Source organism: Vicugna pacos, chromosome 12 (genome assembly GCF_048564905.1).
Source record: "Vicugna pacos chromosome 12, VicPac4, whole genome shotgun sequence".
Lineage (NCBI taxonomy): Eukaryota > Metazoa > Chordata > Mammalia > Artiodactyla > Camelidae > Vicugna > Vicugna pacos.
The window spans coordinates 18,145,097-18,167,969 of record NC_132998.1 but is presented as its reverse complement, the minus strand read 5'-3'; the positions used below and the strand labels follow the sequence as shown (position 1 = coordinate 18,167,969).

The 22,873-nt window shown below is 40.3% G+C and overlaps 1 protein-coding gene across 6 annotated transcripts in view; it reads right to left on the bottom strand.

Moving 5' to 3' along the window:
- Positions 1 to 20,819, bottom strand: part of GXYLT1 (glucoside xylosyltransferase 1) — a 106,404-nt gene extending 85,585 nt beyond the window's left edge. The window contains exons 1-3 of one of the 6 annotated variants that reach the window (XM_072972980.1): positions 20,350 to 20,819; positions 13,434 to 13,526; positions 5,089 to 5,260 (exon numbers count right to left, since the gene is read on the bottom strand). In XM_072972980.1, coding sequence (XP_072829081.1) covers positions 5,089 to 5,260; positions 13,434 to 13,526; positions 20,350 to 20,570 — 486 coding nt within the window. In that variant the 5' untranslated portion in view covers positions 20,571 to 20,819. Of the gene's footprint in view, positions 1 to 5,088; positions 5,261 to 13,433; positions 13,527 to 17,435; positions 17,479 to 20,349 lie in introns of those variants that run through there. The other 5 variants (XM_072972979.1, XM_072972983.1, XM_072972984.1 and 2 more) reach the window with 5 other exon arrangements.
- Between the last annotated feature and the right edge of the window lie 2,054 nt (positions 20,820 to 22,873).

The following is a 22,873-nucleotide window of genomic DNA, read 5'->3' as shown; positions in this document are numbered from 1 at the left end:
TTCAACAGATTTGTTGATTTAAATTTTGTACAGAGCATTCACAATCTATTGGGGGGGAGAAAAAACTAATCAGTTTATGTAACAGGCTGAAGGTGATCTCTTTTTGAATTATGTCTATGTTCAAGTAATTTTTAAAAATATTAATGCCTTCTAACATAGTTTCAGGGAAAAGTTTCACTTCTAACACATTGCTTTGATGTCTCAGCTAATTACTTCCAAACACTAGCATTTTATTTTCCCTGTGTGGCTTATAAATCACTGAAAGATCCTTTGAATACCAACTTCAAAATGAAATCTCAGTCTTCTTTAATTTAAATTCTAATACCTAGTCATCTTTTTTGCAGAAAGAGCATGTTCCACAAAATATCTGATACTCTTTCATCAAAAGAAAAACCAAACATTCTCAAGAGTTAATTATGATAGTTAAAGAAAAACTAAGGTTTTAAATACAGTATATATTACACAAGCAGTAACTCAGCCAGATTAAAAGAAAACACAGAAGCTGCATATAAGATGAAGCAATACATTTATTTTAGACTACATTCTCAAAGGCTTCCAAAGTTGGTAGCAATCTGTTGCTATTCTCTGAAATGTTAGGAAAGCTTAATTCCTCAGTTAATACTTTAGAAAACAATCCAGATAATGAGATCAAGTTCACAAAAACGCATTATCAAAAACTTAATCACTTTGCTAACATGACATTGTAATAACTATATGTCAAATAAAAAGAGAATAGAAATATTTTTAAAAAGTGAACCTTTTTAAAAAGTGAACCTTTTTAAAAATTTGTTATTTTTTTATTGAAGTATAGTTGATGTACAATATTATATACGCTACAGGTATACAATATAGTAATTCAAAATTTTAAAAAGTTATACTCCATTTATAGTTATTACAAAATATTGGCTATATTCCCTGTATGATACAACACATCCTGTAGCTAGTCTATTCAAATGGTTTGTACCACTTAATCCCCTACCCCTACATTGCCCTGTCCTGCTTCCCTCCCCCTACTGGTGACCACTACTTTGTTTCTATGTATCTGTGAGTCTGTTTCTTTTTTTCTTATATTCCCTAGTTTATATATGTAAGTGATGTCATACAGTATTTGTCTTTCCCTGTCTGACTTATTTCACTTGGCACAATACCCTCCAAGTCCATCCATGTTGTTGTAAATGCATCCATGTTGCAAAATTTCATTCTTTTTTTATGGTTGAGCAGTATTCCATTGTGTTTGTGTGTGTGTATGTGTGTATGTGTGTGTGTGTGTGTGTGTGTACACACATACATACACCACATCTTCTCTATTCGTTCACCTGTTGATGAATACTTAGGCTGCTTCCCTATCTTGGCAACTGTAGATAATACTGCTGTGGACATTGGGGTGCATGTATCTTTTAAATTAGTGTTTTTTGTTTTTTAGGATATATACCCACGAGTGTAACTGCTGACTCATATGGCAATTCTATTTTTAGTTTTTTGAGAAACCTCCCATACGTTTTCCACGGTGGCTGCATCAATTTACATTCCCACCAACAGTGTATGAGGGCTCCCTTTTTCCACATCCTCACCAACATTTGTTATCTGTGTTCTTTTTGATGACAGCCATTCTGACAGGTGTGAGATGATATCTCATTGTAGTTTTGATTTGCATTTCACCAGTGATTAGTGATGCTGAGCATCTTTTCATGTGCCTGTTGGCCATCTGCATATCCTTTTGGGAGAAAAGTCTATTCAGGTCTTTAACCCATTTTTCAATCAGGTTGCTTGTTTTGCTGATGTTGATTTGTATGAGCTATTTATACATTTTGGATAATAACCCCTTATCGGTCGTATCATTTGCAAATATTTTCTGCCATTCAGCAGGTTGTCATTTGTTTTGTCCATGTTTTCCTTTGTTGTGCAAAAGCTTTTAAGTTCAATTAGATCCCATTTGTTTATTTTTGCTTTTATTTCCTTTGCTTTAGGAGACATATCCAAAAATATATTGCCACAATTTATGTCAAAGAGTGGCTGTTTTTCTTCTAGGAGTTTTATGGTTTCCGATCTTACATCCGGACCCTTTGAATTTATTTTTGCATATGATGTTAGAGAATGTTTGAATTTCATTATTTTAAAAACAGTAACTAAAGCTTCATGCTTCTTAGAATTAAAGATTTTGGCAGAAAACTAAAAGACTTGACATCACAAGTATCATTATCAACTTTACCACCATCTCAGAACACAAGGTAGCGAGATTTCACATGAACTTTCTTTTTCTTCTATGTTCTCCCTCCTGTATTTATCTGTTTTTGACTTGCATAGTAATAATTTTTGTTGTTAAGGTTACGTGGCGGCCCTGATTAAAAGGATATATTTTCAGCACTCACAAACTGCTAGGTATAGTCACATGTCTAAATTCAGACCAATGAGATACTGGCCGGAATGTCATGTGTAACTTCTGGAAAGTGTCCTTAGAGAGGAGGAGGAGAATGCCCTTCTTCACTCCTTTCCCCTCATGTTGGCAAGAATATGAGTGTGATGGCTGGAGCCTGAGCAGCCATACTGGATCATAAGGTAGAAGTCTTATGTTAAAGATGCCTCAGCCATAAGAGATACGAAAACAGAATCCCTGAAGACATGGGGCTGCTGCATACCACAGGCTATCGATTTTTATGTGAGAGACAAATAAACTTCTATCTTCTTTAAGCCACTGTTATTTTGGGTTTTCTGCCATTACAAATTGATTGTAGCTAATACAAAACCAAAACTCAAAAAAACTTTCTTATCAGAGCAAGAAGTCACTTCCCTCCATATTGCCAACCAAGAGTTCCCTCCACTCAGAACAAAATTGTCCATAACAATAAAATACTTAGGAATAAATCTGACCAAGGAGGTGAAAGACTTATACATGAAGAACTACAAAACACTGATTAAGGAAATTAAAGATGACTTAAAGAAATGGAAAGATACCCCATGCTCTTGGATTGGAAGAATCAGTATCATTAAAATGGCCGTCCTGCCCAAGGCAATCTAGAGATTTAATGTGATTCCTATCAAATCACCCAGGATATTTTTTTTTTTACAGAACTAGAACAAATGATCCTAAAACTTATATGGAATCACAAAAGACCCAGAACTGCCAAAGCAATATTGAAGAAAAAGAACAAAGCTGGAGGAATAACCCTCCCAGACTTCAGACAATACTACAGAGCTACAGTCATCAAAATAGCATGGTACTGGCATAAAACAGACATTAGGATCAATGTACAGAATAGAGAACCCAGAAATAAATCCACAGACCTATGGTCAATTAATCTTTGACAAAGGAGGCAGGAATATACAATGGAGAAAAGACAGTCTTTTCAGCAAGTGGTGTTGGGAAAACTGGACAGCAGCATGTAAATCAATGAAGTTAGAATACTCCCTTACTCCATACACAAAAATAAGCTCAAAATGGCTTAAAGACTTAAACATAAGGCAAGACATAATAAACCTCCTAGAAGAAACATAGGCAAAACATTCTGACATAAATCTTAGCTACGTTCTCCTAGGGCAGTCTACCCAGACAATAGAAATAAGAGCAAAAATAAATGGAACCTAATTAAACTCGTAAGCATCTGCACAGCAAAGAAAACCATAAGCAAAACGAAACAACCACCTATGGAATGGGAGAAAATATTTGCAAATGATGCGACTGACAAAAGTTTAATTTCCAGAATATATAAACAGCTTATACAACTTAGTAACAAAAAAAAAACTACATAATCCAAAAATGAGCAGAGAACCTAAACAAGCAATTCTCCAATGAAGACATACAAATGGCCAATAGGCACATGAAAAAATGCTCAATATCACTAATTATCAGAGAAATGCAAATCAAAACTACAATGAGGTATCACCTCACACCAGTCAGAATGGCCATCATTCAAAAGTCCACAAATGATACATGCTGGAGGGGGTGTGATGAAAAGGGAACCCTCCTACACTGCTGATGGGAATGTAGTTTGGTGCAGCCATTGTGGAAAACAGAATGAAGAGTCCTCAAAAAAAATAAAACTAGACCTACCATATGATCCAGCAATCCCACTTCCGGGTATATATCTGGAGGGAACCCTGATTAAAAAGATACATGCAGCCCAATGTTGATAGCAGCACTATATACAATAGCCAATACTTGGAAACAACCTAAATGTCCATCAACAGATGACTGGATAAAGAAGTGGTGGCATATTTATATAATGGAATACTACTCAGCCAAAAAAAAATAAAATAATGCCATTTGCAGCAACGTGGATGGACCTAGAGATCATTATTCTAAGTGAAGTAAGCCAGAAAGAGAAAGAACAACACTGTATATCACTCCTATGTGGAATTAAAAAAAAAAGACAGTAATAAACTCATCTAGAAAAGAAACAGACTTGCAGACATAGTAAAAACAATCTTATGGTTACGAGGGAAAGGGGGTGGGAAGGGATAAATTTGGGAGTTTGAGATTTACAAATGCTAGCCACTATATATAAAAAAAGATTTTAAAAAAGAGTTTCTTCTGTATAGCACAGGGAACTATGTTCAATATCTTGTAATAACCTTTAATGAAAAAAATATGAAAACGAATATATGTATGTATATCCGTGGCTGGGACATCATGTTGTACACCAGAAACTGACACATTGTAATTGACTGTACTTCAGTAAAAAAAAAAAAAAGAAATAAAAAGTAAAAAAATTCCTAAACCTTAAAAAAGAAAAAGAAAAAGAAAAAAACAAAAACAGAATTAAAACCTTTGTGCACACACTGATTGACGCATGCTCAAGCCAAGGGTGGCAACAAAATTAAAACAGGACCTCTCAGTCAAAATGTCTTTGAACTATAGTCAGTAAAATAAAACCCACTATTGGCAAAGGACTCTAGGCAACCTAACTCCTTTTCAAAAACAAGCCTTCCTCCACGCCCTAGGGCTGGACTCAGACGGAAGTGGCAGCAGGGAACACAACCCACTCTAAGAGGGCAGAGTTGCAGAATAAATATTTTTGTTCAACAACATTTTATTACAGTGTATCATTGACAGTTCAACTCTACAGTCTTCACTAAGTCTCAAATACTTACTATGCCTTTAAAACTATCATGTAGTTGATCTTCAGCAAAAATATGGACCTGAAGAGGTTTGATGCTGAAGATGAGAGCTGACTTCAACATGGTTACGGTTTCTTCCAGTCTTTCACCACAGGCAACCACGGCTAGGTGCATTCTCTCAACGGGCTGCGCTTTCACACTGTACCTAACAGAAGAGAAGATCACATTTTCCAGAAGATTTAGAATAGGGTAACATGTTAACAACGTGGTATTCTGACCGTTTTTAAAAATGGAAGTTTGAAGCTTCCTTTTAAAAAAGCAGAGAGACACCAAATTGCGAAACAGTACAATGTTGAATCAATCACATAATTTCTATATCCTCAACCAGCCTTTCTCAGCTAATGTTCCTCACTAGGAACCACAAAACACAAAAAATGACTACCTCTCAATTCTCCCAACAATGGTACACAGCTAGCATCATGCTGGATGCACAGGAGCTCCCAAAGATCCCTCCACTTGAGAAGTAAAAGGGAGCATCACTGATTAGAAGGTCTTCCAATTTGATTTTTAACTTTTTTATTAAAAAAAAAACTCAAACACACATAAGTAGAGAGAACGCAACGGCAAACCCCCATGTACCCATTGCTGAGCTACAATTATCCATTCAAAGGTATCCTTACTTCGTCTAAAACCCCGCCCCACAGCCCCTTCCACCATCAACAGCTCATTCTAAAGCAAGCCCAGACATAAACTCATCCAGGAACATCTCAGTATTGTGTCCCATCTTCTTCACCCACGCTCATTACAGGAAAAAGTTTCCTTCACAAAACCTTTTTCGCTGTCCTATTCCATTTACCAAGTAATCAATGAGAGGTAACACATGCCAGTCAAACACTAGAAGCACATCATTTTGGAAGGAAGGAAAGATTCCCTAAACCCAAGTTACTGGCCTCGACTACGGCAGACCCCACTTCTAACACCGAGCAGCCAGGCCTAAGGAGCCCTTCACGCCTCCTGCACCTTAACACTGAACTAACAGTAACCCGCCACTCTATAAAGAGCAGAACTAACTATGTGCGGCCAAAGTGTCTGCAAACAATTAACACTCACGACACGAAGTAAAGACCTCATCTGTGACTCCGGCGTAAAATAATCATTTCAGAACCGACAGCTGCATAAGAATAGAAGACAACATAAAGCAAACCAGTAACACACTAAAGTACTATGAAGCACAAACATTCCAAACTCAAAATTACCAATCTGACTTCAACTCAGTTTCTGCTTACAGAGATCCTTTCTGTAAAACGTAGGAGGGGACTAAAAATTACACAGCTTAACGTTAATAGCCGTATGTACACATTACTGAGATTTCGCAGTAGCAGGGGATGGGTGATTAATCTTTTTTTTTTTTTTACTGTACAAGCTAAGACTTCGGCAGTTACGTTCCTCAGCACAGGCCTTTGGAATCTGGAGTATTCACGCCTCCGCGTGCGAGTGTGAGCGTGGATCAAGAACTGTTTCCTGGGGAAAGTCTCGGTCTTGCTCACGGGCAGTCCCTTGCTCGTGGGTATCAGAAAATCATGGTAAGTAATGCTGAACACAAACAACTGACTACGTAAAACACACCTGAATGTCAAATTCATTCCTCTTAATGTCTTAACATGAAACATTTGGAATCACATTATATTAACGGGATAAATTAAGTCTGAATATACATGACGTGCTCCTGCTCTCACTGCGCATCTAGCTCTTCCTGTTAACCTGCGGGTTTGCTAAGGGCCCAGAGAACTTTAAGACAGCGGTAGAAACTGAAGCTTTTCTGGTCTGACTGGGTTCCTGAGGCCTGAAAATGGGTTTGCTTCTCTTACGTGGGGTATCTCTGACCTACACGATCACTGGTAACGGTCGGCCTTCAGCAGAGGAGCAGAAAAGCCCTTCAGCAGAAATACTGATCTCCTAGAAAACACAGGCATCGCTTCCTTCCCTGGTCCCTCTACGGGGAGGCTCAAACTCCTCCACACCCTGATAACTCACTCTTTGCTCAGGCTAACGGGCCAATTAGTCTAAAGATGAGGTTCCTTAAAAACAAACAAGAAAAAGAAACTTCCCCTAGATAATCCATGAACTTAAATATTATGACGCCAATTTGTTAACAGTATTAAGTGGAGGAGTCCCATATAAGTGGTGTTCTTGGAAGGAGAGCATTTACTACTCGAGAAGCATGGTGATATTTTACTCTTCATTGAGGTATGAAGATTATCATTATATTAAGATACAATATCAGGTACACACCTTCCCTTTAAAATTTGGATCAATCCACCCAGAACTGGTTTTTACAAGTGGTTTGCAGAAGGGACAGTTGCACAGTCTTGCATGTGGCTATCCAGCTGTCCGAGCACCTCCGGTCAGTCACCACGGCTTGGTCTTTCCCCACCCCTCTGCTGAGCTGTAGCTTTTACAAGTAAGGTGTAGCCTAAAACTGGGTCTTTTCAAAGCTCTGCTCTTTTTCACTGACAGCAATTGGGAAGAAACAGTACCTCCTTCCTTGTCTGCACCCTCTATCCATTCCCCTTTTTGCTGCTGAGCCCCTCAGTCGGCAACACTGGAAAACTGACAGGTCAGAGGGGAGAAGAGCTGCGCTCTCTACAGCTAAACAAGGGGACGTGACCCCAGGTCACCTCAAAGCAGAGGAAGCCACAATGACTCAAGGAAAAGCCAAGGCAATCAAGACAAACAACAGTTTCACAGAGCCCTAAATTTTCTGATCTTTCTGGTAAATGCCTCCAGACCCTACTCCTCATGATGGTATAAAGACCCTCACTGAGGCACTAAGATGAGATTCTGTAATGGGCCTGGATTGCTTAACTGGCCATAACTAGATTCAGCCCCAAATCTAAAAGCCAAGAGATTTAAAATGTAAGCCTTAATAGTCGTGTGCTGTTTTGCACAGAATTCTCTATTGTAGTAGATGGTTTGAACAAGAAGAATTAACAAATGCTAAAACCACAGAGTATCAATGTATTATCCCCACACATTACCAAGGGGATAAAGATATTGTTAGAAATGTGACACCACCACCTTAACCACATGACCAAACGATCAATAACGTTAAACGTGTGGCATCAGATGCCTCCTAACAGTATGCCCAGAGAAGAGCACATGTCTCCATGCAGTACTCCTGCCAAAATCCTCAGTCTAATCCTAAGGAGACAGATGAATCCAAATAAAGGAACTTTCTGCAAAACAAAACAAAAATATCACGTCACAAAAGAAAGACACCAACCCCCCAAAAAGTGTCTGAGATTGTTCTAGAGAAAAGGAGACAAATGGATCTAATAACTGAATGCAATGTATATTGACTGAGTCCTGAATGGGGAAGAAAAGATAAAGTTCATTAACAGGAAAATAAGGAGATATGAAGTGCCAATTTTGCTATGGTGATGCTGGAGAATTTCCCTGTTCTTAGGCGATCCATGCTGAAGACTTAGGTATGTGTCATAATGGCTGTCTCTCAAATTCAGCCAAAAGTGAGTGGAAAAATGTCAACAGCTAAGTACCTACGGAAGGGTCTGTAATTTGCTCACTTCGCTATTCTTGTAACTTCTGGAGATCTGAATACTTATCAAAGCAAAAAGTTGACGGAAGCGGGCTGGGCCAGGAAAAAAAGTTAGCACTTAACGTTTTAGATAACAAGTTCTAATACGAACACCGTTAACAGACTTTAAAGCCTTAGGAATAAATTTATTTTAAGTAACATTTCTGCTATAAAGGAACCATAATATTTTTTCTTCTAATTTTTTAATTTAGACAACATGAAAAGCTTCCAGTGTATTCTTCTAGCCTATTATTAAACTAGTGTTCTCTCTAGAAGACAATATATAGTATTTAGACTAGGAATCAGCATTATATTGAAGTATATAAACTCAAAGTAAACAAATTAAATTTCTGATAACAATCTCCCCAAACTAAAAAATAACTGCCACAAACCTGTATTTAAAAACTTACAGTCAAACAAAATTGGGAAACTATATTCAGAAACACTAATGATAATTTCCTTACTATGTAGCTTAAAAAAAAGTTTTTCCTCTTAGTGTAAAAAAAACAGAGTTGTGCTGAATTATCATATTAGGTAAAACTACTTTAAAGGTGGTATATAAATCACTTTTGGAACAAAACACAATACTTAAAAAAAATTCTGCAAGGTTTTATGCAAAGCATTAAAAATCTAAAAATCCAACAGTAAGTGTAAGTACGAATTGCTAAAATGTAATTTAAAATAACCTGTAAAAATATATCTCTTAAAACTAGTATGGGACCACTCAAGATAACTGTTCAGGTAACAAATTCACAGACTCCATGCACTGAAAATCAATTCCCACCAAAAAGAGAAAAATTAAGTATTTTAAAAACTCAAGTCATATGATAATATTAAAATTAAAAGACTGCATAATGAAACGATAACTAAAATTTAAAAATAAAACAAATTAGGAAAATATTTGCAATCAATGGCAAAAGTGGAATGTATTATTCTGAGTTCATAAAATAAGTATTAAATATTCAGTAGGTAAATATCAATACAGAAAATACGTAAAGGACTTACAAAGCTAAACGAAATATGTTCAATAAATAATCAATGGATATAATTCAATAATAAGCTATCACTTTACTCTAATAAGTGGCAGTATTATAACTCCCAGTGGTGAGTACTAAGGTTATGGTGACACCAGTACATTCACATAATGCTGGTGCAGGCTTAAATCTGTATAATTCTTAGAACACAATTAAGTGATATTCATTCTTTTTAGTGAATATTTGAACTCCTTTCATAAGCTAGACACTGGGGATAAGCAAGAAAACCACAATCCTGACCTCATTCAATTTACAGCCTGCTGTGAAAAGACAGATTTTTAAAAGATTTAATCAGAAAGCATGGGAATTGCTTAAACAGAACAGAGTTGAGACTCTGTAAGTGGGCTCACTACACAAACCTCTAACCTAGCCTGGAAGTGCTGGGGAAAATCGTCAGTCATTCACTGGTTGCCAAGCAACCTGCTAAATAATGGGGTTTAAATAATGAGCACCATGTGGCATTCACCTGTAAAGCCAACACTCTACAAGTGGATGACGACCACAACCACAACAGATGCAGCAGGTAACTGGGAGGGCAGAGAAGGGAGAAGCGGTGCACGCACAGCGGCCGTATCAGGAGTGATGCGCGCCAGTCAGGGGCAGAAAGGAAGAGGTTGACAGGAGCGACGACAATGTGGGCGGAGATGGGTGAGAAGCGTCACCGTGGACTGATGTGTGGAAAGTCCATCACCAACCAGGCCACAAAATGCAGACGAAGGAAGGTGTGAGGAGCCAGACCAAGCCAGCAAGGTAAAAATCAGCAGCACACAGCTGGAAATGCAGTCCGGGAGCTCAGGAGACAGCTGGGGACTGAAGACAGCAGTTAAACAGATGAGCCTGTGACTGTGCAGGGGATGGGCAGAGAAAAGAGCAGCGCCCGAAGCAACGTCACTATGCAGGAGTCGGGAAGAGAGAAAGGGGTCCAGGAGCAGAGAGAACAGAACACTGAGATACTGGTCTCAAGAGCCAGAGACTGACACAGTGGAAAGAAAGAAAGAGGAAGTGTTAAGCAATGTCAAACGCCAAGAAAAGCAAGATTAGCCTCAGAAGAACAATCCAGAGGTCAGAGGTGACTCCCATGGGGGCGGGTGCTGGCGCTGCTCACAGCGGGCTGAGGTGTGAATTTTTTAAGGAGTGAAGCCAGTAACACTGTTATATAAAATGTTTGCTAGTGAAGAGAAAGAACAAAGGATGCTTGAAGGAGAAGGGCTGAAGGCAAGCTGTTGTAGGGACCTGGTGTTTGGTTTTGTTTCCAGGACAGACAGACAGACAGAAAGGGATGAGGACTGTGACGTACGGCTGGGAGGCGGTCAGTCAGGCTGAGGACGCAGATGCAGACACAAATGACTAACAGCATGTGCACGATGAAAATACTTGGGATTATTTTATATTCAATGTATAATAAAGTAATGGGGAGGAAATAATCCCCAAGATAAGTCTGATCAAAACAAAATTATATAAAGATTTCAAATTGGGAAAGCTGGGACAAGGCTGGAGCAAAGAACACGGTGCCAGCTGAGGGCCCACTGGCGCCAGGAAAATGTGAGACCTAAGCTTTTCCAGATGGGCAGAGGAGCTCTGAGAGTCAGGCAAAAATGAGTGCTCGCTTAGAGTAAATACTGAAACGGAGGGTGAGAACGGTGTGGTAACTGTAGGGCATTTTGGCTTGTCCACACGTTTGAACAGACACTAAGAGATTTTGCACAATGATATGATACATGTAACGAAATGGTTACACATGTATACTATGGATGCAATACTGCAAGTGGAGAGTATTACTTTTAAAGTCTCAAATTTAGGAGAGTAACAGTAACAAGGATTTACAACATAGTGTATCCATCCCTTCCAGGGAATACTTGGGAACACTAGGAAAACAATGAGTTAGAGAGTCCCAAATAAAAGGGGTAATAAGCAGAGACTCCAGGATTCAGGCGGGTTGACTTCTCCGGGTACTCCCGCGGTAGAGGAGGAAGGAACATGACCACTCACGCCATAACTCACAGGGGGGCCTGGGTTGTAGAAATCAGAGTACACCAAAGTTTTCAAGCTTACCCAGCTTCCAGGGTGAGCAGATTTACATCACAAGGCTGGAGATAGCAAAATGGTGCTTGTCAGTACTCTATTCATTAGCAAACTCTTGAAAGAATGAAAAATATAGAGCTCCAATTCTCCAAAGTTATGAACAAACTGAATGGTTAAGATTATCTTTAAAAAGTTAATTTTTAATTTATTCCTTTTCACCCTCTCCCCCCACCCACCACCAGTAACCATAAGTTTGTTTTCTATGTCTGTGAGCCCAAGATTTGCAGATACTACTATATATGAAATAGATAAATGAGTTTCTACTATAAAGCACAGGGAACTATATTCAATATTTTGTAGTAACCTATAATGAAAAAGAATATGAATACAAATATATGTATATGTATGAGTGAACTATTTATTATGCTATACACCAGAAACTAACACATTGTAAACTGACTATACTTCAATTCAAAAAAAAAAAAGTTAGTTTAGAAGTTTAAATAAGCTGACTGGACTGACCCATATTAGAATTTCAATCACCCAATCTATTCTATAGCAACAAGATACAATTAAAATATCTAATTTCATCTTTCCCAGTTGTTCATGGGACGCATAATGTATCAGGAATACAACAATTTAATAATACATACTACTATTATGTATTAGGAATGTGTTTCCTCCCATGTAGAACACATTACCTCCTGTCCTTAAGCCCGGCTAATTTCCTGTTCATCACATAGTCACTCCCTCCAAAAGCCTTCCCTGATGTGTTAAGATGATCCCACCTGCTGACCACCTGTTTCTCCCATCATCAGAGCTATAACTTGTCACCCTCTATTACAGTCCCAGGTTTACTAGGGTGAAGCTCTCATCAGAATGTAAGCTCCAGAAGGATGGAGCCACACTAACCAGACTCAGTCTGATTCTTAAGCAATTGGTACTGTGCCTGGCAAATGGAATGAATGGAATTAAAATTTAAATACATCATAGAGACACAGTAAAAAGAGGGGACTCTCAAAGAAATTTTATTCTTGGGAAGGGCACTGCAGGCAACTGCCTCACTCTCCCCTGCCGCTGTCTCCGAGACAGTCTGATATCCCATTCCTACCAACACTGAAGGTCAGAGCAGGAAGGGACCTGAGCGCCAGCCGATCCGACGCCTTCACCATCCAGAGAAGTGGGCAAAGCTGAATTATTCCACCACTTTTAAAAATGGTCAATAAACAATGTAATATTATTGGCTCCTTCATTAAACACTGACTTTACCCTCCCAGTCCCCAATATTCAACCTCTCTGCTAATAACCAATAAAATCCTTCCCAGCTGTCCCCCTCTACCCACAAAATGTTTTTACAGTATACTAGCTTTAAATTAGATGAATGCTGTATGGTTGTAAATGTCGGTGGAAGTCTGTTTTTATCACCTGTTAAGCAATTTATCACCTGTTACCAAAAATAAGGTCATAAATTGTCCTAAAAACAATGGTTTGTCTTAATAACATTTTTTTTAAATTTTCGAGCATTTTATAAACAGTATGTACCAAAAAATAGTGATAACTACTTCAAGTGGGGAAAGGAACAGAAAATCCAATCAAAAGTGAATTACTTAGTTGTATGATAATATTAAATCACAGGAAAAGAAACATTTTTATGCCCTATTACAGTCAAAAATTGGTTATCTAATCCTACCTACACTGATCTACCAATTAAATAGTTAAGTGCCTACCTAAAAGCCGCTTCCCAAAAGCAGTTCATTCCACAAACATCAGAGGGCAGCATCCAATAGGGATTCCAGTAACACAGAGAGAAATCTTTACACCTAACAGAGTAAGACAGAAACAGAGAGTCCTAGGTGAGAATTTTAGCTTAAAACTAACAAGGGATTTACTCAACAACATAAAAACTTACGGCTCTATTTTACAGCAACAGATATTTCAAATCCAACTTGCTATGGCAATTTGAAGATTTTTGGAAACTGATTTCTCCCTTACTTAGGGGATCACTATTTTCAATAGAACTTCAAAACTTCTGGCAGAAATACTAGACTGGAAACATTTTCTGGTCAGTAACTCTCATAATATATTAAGATTCCCTTCTCAGATGACAAAGAAAATTTGGAATACTTCTAAAATTTTCCTTCAGGGACTACATATATACCCCCTAGAATAAAATCCATTTCAGCCCAACAAAATATTTGCTTATCCTGAAGCAAAATTTAACCACAAATGCCGGTGGAAAGGGAACAGAGAATCTTTAAATGCTTTTAAATTCATCTTCAATCCAAGCTACCTGTATGGTGTTTTAAGTTGAAAAGTAAGAAATCATGCTCAAGTTCATTATCTACATTATCTCAGTTTCCCATACTTCACCAAGCTAGACCATTTTTCTTTCCGTCCTTCTGTAATGAAAATATAAAACCCATGTACTAGTGAGTATACATGCAGCCTACTGTTAAAAAAATAATAATAATAAAACACTGAGGTGCTGCTGGCAAGAGGTAGTATAATTTATTTAAGGTTTCTTATCTCCCACATCTACATTTTCTCACTTACGAAAACTTGGTTTAAAGATTAAGATAAAGAATAGAAACTCAATACTGAGAACTCCTTAGGTATGTAAGTAACCATCACTACAAGCGATAAATTAGGAAAAGCAACTAAATCTGGAGACAGAACTTGTACTTCAGGCCAGAAAAAAAAAAAGTTTGAAAATATTAGAAAAGTAAAGATAGTTACGCAACTTCTAGTTATTAGTTGTTTTTACTCCTTAAAACTAATGTTTTCTGTTTTTTTTTTTTTAATGAGGGGGAGGTAATTCTATTTATTTATTTATTTATTTATTTATTTATTTATTTATTTATTTATTTATATTTGGAGGAGGTACTGGGGACTGAACCCAGGACCTCTTCCATACTAAGCATGCGCTCTACCACTGAGCTATACCTTCCCCCTCCCTGAGCTATACCCTCCCCCCTTATTTCTGAAAACTTTTGAAAACGGGGTGTTAGACATATGAAATTCAACGAGGTAATGCTATTACATAATCTTAATGGGCCAAAACTGTAGCTGAGCTAAGTGGGTCTCACCTCAGTGAACAATGACATCAGGCATCAGTGAAGCCTATAAATGCAAAGTTTCTCCACTGTGGCTCAAACTGAAATAAAACTTTACCATGGCTCATCCTCATATTTCACATGGCTTAATCTTTCTAGCTCTAGGTGGCTTGTCTACAAGCAAACTGATCAAGGGACAGCACAGGGACCTCTGTGGTAATAAAACAGTCAGTACCCTGCCTGTGGAGGTGGTTACAGGAATTTACCCGTGTGATGTGACAGCAGAAAACTATGCATACACACGTGAGTGCACGTAAAGCTGGTGATGTCTGCATACAGCCTGCGGGTTGTGCAGTGTCAATTTCTGGGGTTCTAATATGGCACTATGTTCATACACATACACTCCCGACACAGTGGTATTACACTAAGCTCATGTAAGATGATACTACTGGGGAAAAACTGAATTAAAGGATAAACAGGGTGTCTATGCAACTTCCTGGGAATTCATACTTATTTCAAAAGTTTAAAAAAAAAAAAAGCTAGTCAAAAATTAAATTCCCCCAAATTTCAGTACTTGAAAAATGTTTTAAAAATTGAGATACTTCATTCTCTGGATTAAAGAGAGCACTTAACAATAATGCTTTCCACAATAACAGTTCTCAAACTTGAAGTTTACTTAAATCCAATAACAAAAGGTCTTTTATGTTTTTAAATAAAACTGGAAACAGTATTTTTCATTTCAAAACGTCCATGATAGCCACGAGGCTTTAATGAAAACCATGCACAACGTGGAGAGTCAGGGATAAGTCTAGGCATATCCAGCATAAGAATGTGGAAATCTGAATGAGGTGTCTCACCAGTGATGCACCGTCAAGGCATGGATACCTGCGCCGTGGCTGCGAGAGAAACAAAGATGCTCACAGCCACGTTCAAGGAGACCATTCCCACCACCAGGTAAAGATTATTTTTAGGGGGGAGGGTATAGCTCAGTGGTAGAGCATATGCTTAGCATGCACAAAGTCATGGGTCCAATCCCAGTACCTTCATTAAATATAAAATAATAATGGTAATATATTAATTTTTTAAAATATGAATGCTCCCTAAATTGTTTTTATTTAAAACTTTAAAATATATATATTTTAACTAAAAACTGTGTCCAGACAACTTAGATTAATTTCTAGCTCTAATTCAGGTCCTCACTTCATTTTCTTAAATATCTAATTTCACAAATACTCAAGAAGTAGGAAAAGAGCTGCAGTTTTCTAGCCATTTCAAAACTGAGTTAGCATCACACTGTGCAATCTAACCCCTCTCAAAGACAAGACAAAACAAAACCCTGGATTAAATATTTAACTGTTAAAAAAAAAAAGGAAAAACCTCATTGGTAGAAATTTTTTCTATGCATGACAAAAGTAAAAACAATAAAGGAAAAAACTGCTAATCTGAACACATAAAAACTTTCAACTTCATGTAGTTGAAAAAAAACTTAGGTCAACATGTGGGGGGAAGCATTTCCAACAGATATGACACATAAATAATAACCTTAACGTTTTTAAAATAGGATTTCTAAGTCAAAAATACACATTAGTTTTTCATTAGCCTTATCACTTTCCCCTCTAAAAGCACAGAACAATATTATTTTAATTAATTAACTACTAGTCAGGTTTGTGCTAAGCACTTTACAGCTATGTGAAGTATGATCTTCAATGAACTAAAATACACAGTGTAAAGTACTGGTTTTATATAAGATGTCTCCGCATTAACAAAGCAGAGATTAAGGTGACTTTATCAAGTCTTTTAGCCTTTCTCACAGTTCACTGCCTAACTCCTCTCTTCTTCAAAAATGACTGCGAGGAAGAGGAAAAAAATTTCTCCCTACAAAACATCAGTGCAAAAATAGTGGTCCAACCCTTTCTCAGCTAAATCCATGGTTTTCCATATGTAGTTTTATAACAATAACCTGAAGCACGTATACAGATTCCCAGACTCCACTGCCAGGCACTCTGGTTCAGCAGGTCTAGACTGGGGCCTGAGGACAGAATTTTTCCCAGAGGTCAGAAATTAGAAAAGAAAAAAAAAGAAATCAGTTAAAAATTTAAATGATCCAAACCATCACCACATTAGCTGTAATTTTACTATGCCAGACACCACACTGAAGAATTTACACAAACCATTTGACTACAGTCCTCACAAGCAACCCAGTAATACAGATCCTCTTAGTTCTTGGTAACTGATAAGGAAATGGGTTCAAGGTTAACACAGCCAGTAAGTGGCAAAGCTGATGTCTGTTTCCAAAGCCCTGACTCTTTCCACTTTGCATTCAGTATGTCTGTGTTCCTGAGACCCAGCAGAAAACCGTAACTTGATGGCCTGACCAGACCTGAAAGGGAGAGTGAGGGGACTACACCTCCCTGTGTGACAGTCATTCCCACAAAGGGCACGACGGTCCAGAAGTGGTCTCACCGAAATGCTTAGTAGTCTCTTGACCAAGTCCCCACTACCCCAGTAGGCTGTCTAGCCACAACAGGGTGAAATCTTGATCATCACTGTCAAGATGCATCAGTGACATGTAAGGATTTACCACCCCGAGCCTCTGAAGCCACAAAGTGGTGTAACTCCTGCAGAAGTAACTGACATCGGGACATCTAGTAAAGACAACTGCTTTAGATCGCATACCTGAAATGCAGACTGTCCATAATGAGCAGCTTCAGAGTCAATGTGGAAGAGCCACAGCCCACCCAGCATCCCCCGCCGCTGAGGCAGCACTCCTCTCCACCACCAGGCACGTTCTGTCTGCGGCAGGGGCACAGCCGGAGAATCAGAGGTCCCCATCCTAGCCAACGCTAGCTGGTCCACGGATGGGCATGTGATGCAAGCAAGTCCGATGAGGGCCTTTTTCTAGAATTTTCTATGTGAGATTAGAGAAGAAACACTGCAAGGAGTGGAAAGAGCCCATGAACAAAGCCTGTCTGAGCAGGAGAGAAGAGAGAGTTCCCCGTCGTCGAGGTTCCTGGAGCTGCCCGGGTCTTTTTCCTTCAATTTTGTTCCTTTCAGGAACCCATATAAGCCTATAAATATCCGTTTTGCTTAAGTAAGTTTTGTTGGACTTTTGACGACTGACAGTGAAGAATTCTGACTACTATAAATTAAGGTAAATATAATCTACATTTTATAGGTTAAAAATATGAAGCAGAGAGGTGGTCAAGGTTTCACAGCAAACAGAGCCAGAACAAGAACACACGCTTGTCTGACTCTAAGACCGACCCATTTTCTAAATACCAAAATAATGGATTAAAACAAAATGTATTAATAATAAATTTCACTGAAAAATTGTTCTCATCATTTTAGAGTTTTTGAGAACTTGGAAGGACATTTCCAAGTATATTGCAGCCAAGGAATTCCATGCAATGAACATTTTCTGTAAGATCTGACCAGTGCAGCCTACTGGGTACAACCCTAATCCCACGTTTTAAATGAGAGAAACAATAGTTTTAATATGTGAGGTAAGGCTGCTTCAAAACAAAGTTAAGAATGCAATGATAACCAAGTCCCATCAAGAAAAGGAAGATGCTGCTAGCCTCTTGGCCCTGTTTTCCACTAATGAAACTCTACCTAGACTAGGTCCTTATTACAGCAGCTTTAGAGAAAGAGCACTTGCAGGGCATCAAAGGATACACAGTTTCCAATCCTGGTCCAAGTACCGATGCCCTCTGCACTTTGGCCAAATGATTTACACATAGGAAGAGAAGTTAAGAATACCTACTCCATATCCCAGGGTAGCCAAAAAAGTTGATGGAACTCTAGGAGAAATCTTAAAAGATGTCAGAAATGACAGTATCTAAAATGGATAGAGTCCTGATGTCTCCTGACTTCAGCCAAATCATGGGGTGAAAAACATGACAATCTAGCTTTCCCATGTTGTTCCTCTGCAGGAACTTCTACACATGTACATGTAGTGAAAGGCACTTCACATTTTTACAAAGACTGATACACCTTCAGTTTCACCTTAAAAGTATGCCTCGTTTAAAAATGAGTCACACTGCTCAGAGAACCTGTAATCTACATCTTTTCAGTTGACTGGACTCTGACACATCAAACTTCACGTTTCAGTAAAGGCTCTATAAAGTATTTACTAAAATGGAGGCACTTTTTTCCTGAATTTCAAATAGTTTTCTTAAAATTAGCTGGCCCAGCAAATGTAATTTATAAAAATGTCACAAAATAGAAGTATCTGAAACAAAGCACTAAAAATGAATGTTAACTCTATCAAATTGAAATGCTAGTATCAGTCTACTTTCACTCAATGTTTTCATTAAAATATTGCTTCCTTACAGCTCTACCCAGTGCAAAAGTAATTTCTTTCCCATAGCTTTAAATGATTCACACTAACATAATAAACCACCATCAGCTTTTCATGAGCTCATCCAGGTCTCTGGTCACAACCTCTCCCAGGACAGATAACTGAGGGCAGACAAACTTGGCTGTGGAAGCAAGTTCTGCTTTTATGAGCAGAGTTCTGATGTCTAGGAACTGCAGGAATTCTGACTATAATCAAATCCCTTGGTGAAAATATGACAATCCTCTCCCAATGCTGCTCCTCTGCCCAAACGCCCCCTTTCCCTTTGGGAATGAACATCAACTCTAAGGATAAGGTTAAACAGCCTACAACAGACCCACACTCTCCCCTCCTACCAACCCGATACTTTTCCGTATCAAAGCAACCTTTGCCTCTGCCTAAGGGAGCACCCGGGAAAAAGGCGCCCACAAGTAGGGGAGCTTATTTTTCAAGGAAGTGGAAGCGCTCAGATTTTGTTAAGCAATCATAAAGCGTTGCACTCTTTTTTCCATTTAAATCTCATGTTGATTTCCAGATCTGGCAGTGATATGTGTAAATCCACTTAAGTAATTATTTTGCTTTTTAAATTCCGATTTTTAAAAAAGACACCTCTCTCTCATCTCACAAAAGACGTGAGCACGTTAAGTATCGTTTATTTTTCTTAACTTGCTGTGAGTTTCACAATAGACCGATTGTTTCCTAAAGAAAAATTCACAATTGCATAAATGCACTGTCCAGATTTAACTAACCAGCTGATAATGAAAAATTTAAGCGTTAACACGAAAATTAGACGCCTCATCGGGGGGCGGGGGGATTGAACTAGGGCGCCTGCCTGAGGTTTAAATATCTCAGCTTGAATGCCATGGAAACAAGAGGGAATTCCCAGTAGCCAGACAGCAATAAGGCTTTTGTAAGACCCTCTCATTTTCAACGAATCCTAAGAAGGAAGAGGGGGGGAAACGCAATCATCAATTAAAAGTTGAAAATTAATTTGTAATTGGTTTAAAGAGTCCATAAGGGAGAGTCCGAAGCAGACACAAAAAGCGTGGGGTGCTCTCAGGCTGGAGCAGCGCCGGGTTCGCCCCCGGAGTGAGGGGAAGGAGGGAAACGGGCAAAGGGGGTCAGAGACCGCGGCAAAGGAGCGGGAGGCGCCGGCCAGGCGGCGGGAGGCGAGGGACGGACCGGCGAGCAGCCCGGGCCAGGCCGAGCCCCGCGCCCCCGCGCCCCGGCCCCCAGACAGGGAAGGGCCCGTACCTGTCCGACCGGCCGGGATGCGCCGCGGGGCCCGCGCTGCCCGCCCCTCTCGCGGCGCCGCGTCCACCGCCCCCGAGCCAGGAAGCCGCTGCGGCCTGCGGTTTCCCGCCACCGCCGCCCGCTCCTTCCTCCAGGGACACGGCGAGCTGGCTGAAGGCGTAGAGGAGCGAGCAGAAGCCGCAGGCCAGGCACAGCACCACGACGCGCAGGTAGCGCCGCATCGCGCCGGCCCCGCGCCGCAGCCGCAGCCGCAGCCGCCACCGCCGTTGCCGCCGCGCCCGCCCGGGCGAACTGGAGCGGAGGGAGCGGCACCGCGCAGCCGCGGGCGCAACAAGTTCCTCCTCCGCGCGGCCTCCCGCTCGGCCCTCTTCCTCCTTCCCCTCCCGGCCCCGCCCCTCCCGGCCCCGCCCACCACCCTCGCCGGCGCGCAATCGCCCGGCCCCCGGCCCCTCCGGGGAGGGCGGGCGGCCCGCCCGACGCGCCGGCGCACTGAGCGCGACAGGTCCTGAGGGCTCCGGTCGGCTGCCCCGGGGTCCTGGCGCTTCGAAACAGGGGACCGGCGACTCCCAAGCCCTCTGCTTCCAAGTGCATTGGCGGGGTGCGGCGAAACGAGTGGGGCGTTGCAGGCAGCGGACCCACATGCAAATTATGGTTCTTCCACATGGTCGTTTGGGACGTTGAGCGACCTAAATTCTTAGTCACTGAAATGGAGATGATATCCTCATCGTAGGATGATTGTAAAGATTAAATTGCTTAACGCACGAAAAACGCCTGGCACTTAGAAGGCTCTTGGTCTTAATCAAGTTTTTCAGCTCTAGCCTCCTCAGCAGGGACTTCCCCAGCCTCTTAGCCTGGTCTGTAATACAGTGATGAGCCATTTTCACCCAGTCATCTAATTACCTCCTAACGCTGGTGAGCATGCATATCCTTGCTCCCAGCGAGGCTGTAAGCGCCTGTAAGGCTGAGCTTCTTCCCTTTCACGTTTTGTCCCTCCTCTGAACTCATCATTTGCACGTCCAAAACGAAGTTCTCGCTAGAGAGCTTCGTCTTTAGCTTTCCATTTCTTTTCCCCTCTTCCTCAGCCGTATTTCCACTCCATTCATTTATTGAACATTTATCAGTATGTGCCAAGCACAATGTGACTACCTTGGGTACAAAGACGCCGAGCTGGAGTATGGGGTTGGGCAATGGATACTTGCAAGTGCTACACAACCATACAGACATTAGGATGTAAGCCTGGAGAGGTGTGCGCACGCATACAAAGGAGCAATCAGTTGTACCTGCTGGCACGGTCAAGAGACACTTCATGCTGTTAAAGTCAAAACCAAACAGAGACCAGACTTAAAAATTCCCTGAGCAGACAAAACCAGTTAGTCAAACAAGCAAAGCTTACTTTAGCTTATTTTGCAGGGTAAGCGAGGTTAACTTGACCTCGGTCACCACTTCTTGCTTATGCATCTGAAAATCATGAGCAGGACTTAAATAGTTCCCCCAAATTGTCAGGAGGTAACCACTGACCAGTTCCCTTTCATTTAAGAAAATGCTAGGAGGGGTGGGTCGAAGTGAGTGAAGGGGGTCAACTGTAAAGTGATGGGTCAGCTGTATGGACGGGTCAACTAGACTTGTGTTGATCACGCTGCAGAGTACACAGTGTTGAATTACAATGCTGTACACTTGAAACTTACGTAACAGAAGAATTTTTAAAAGAAAAAAAGCAGCTGAATACAGTTTAATGTTTTAAGTTTACACTGTTGAAAAAAAGAAAGAAAAAGAATATTACGATATTTTAACCAATCACTGTCAAAAATACTGCCTTATAACAATATACCTTATTCCATATTTTGGTTTGAGTGATCCTGGTTTGCTATCTTTTTGGTGTGTGCACAATAAACCTTTACTACTAACTACTCCAGTGACTCATTGGTTTTGCTTCTGTTTTTTAATGAACTTTTGACCATAACAAAGTGGCCTGAGAGTCTTGGGTTGGGTAAGGGAAGTAATTCCAGGCTGAGGGATCAGTGAAACAGGCTCTTGTGTTTGGGGAACTGAGAGAAGTTTGACACCACCCGTTAAATGAATGCAAGAGAGGATGATGGGCCATAAGGCGAGAGGCTGACGGGGCCAGATACCTGAATGCCTTCTTAGTACACCAAGGAGTGTGAACTTCATCCGGCAAACAACGGTGAACCACCGAAGGGGTTTTAAATTAGGAAGTAACCTGATCACATCTGCCGTTTGGAGAGCAGATTCTGGCTGCGGTGTGGAGGCTGGGATAGACTGAGATTGGAGCCAGAAAGCAGCCACAGCGCCAAAAAGTGAGAGGAAGGAGGCTTTAAACACACGCACACGCACACGCACCCACACACACACATTTCATGGAGAAAAAACATGTTAAACTGTTCAAATTGCACTGCGAACTTTGAAGAGTTTGCCACGAGAAACAAGGTGGGGAAATGTGGTGTAACTCGGCAGCAAGTGCTGGCTCTGTGACCATGGGCAAGTCACGAATCGAATCTAAGCCTCA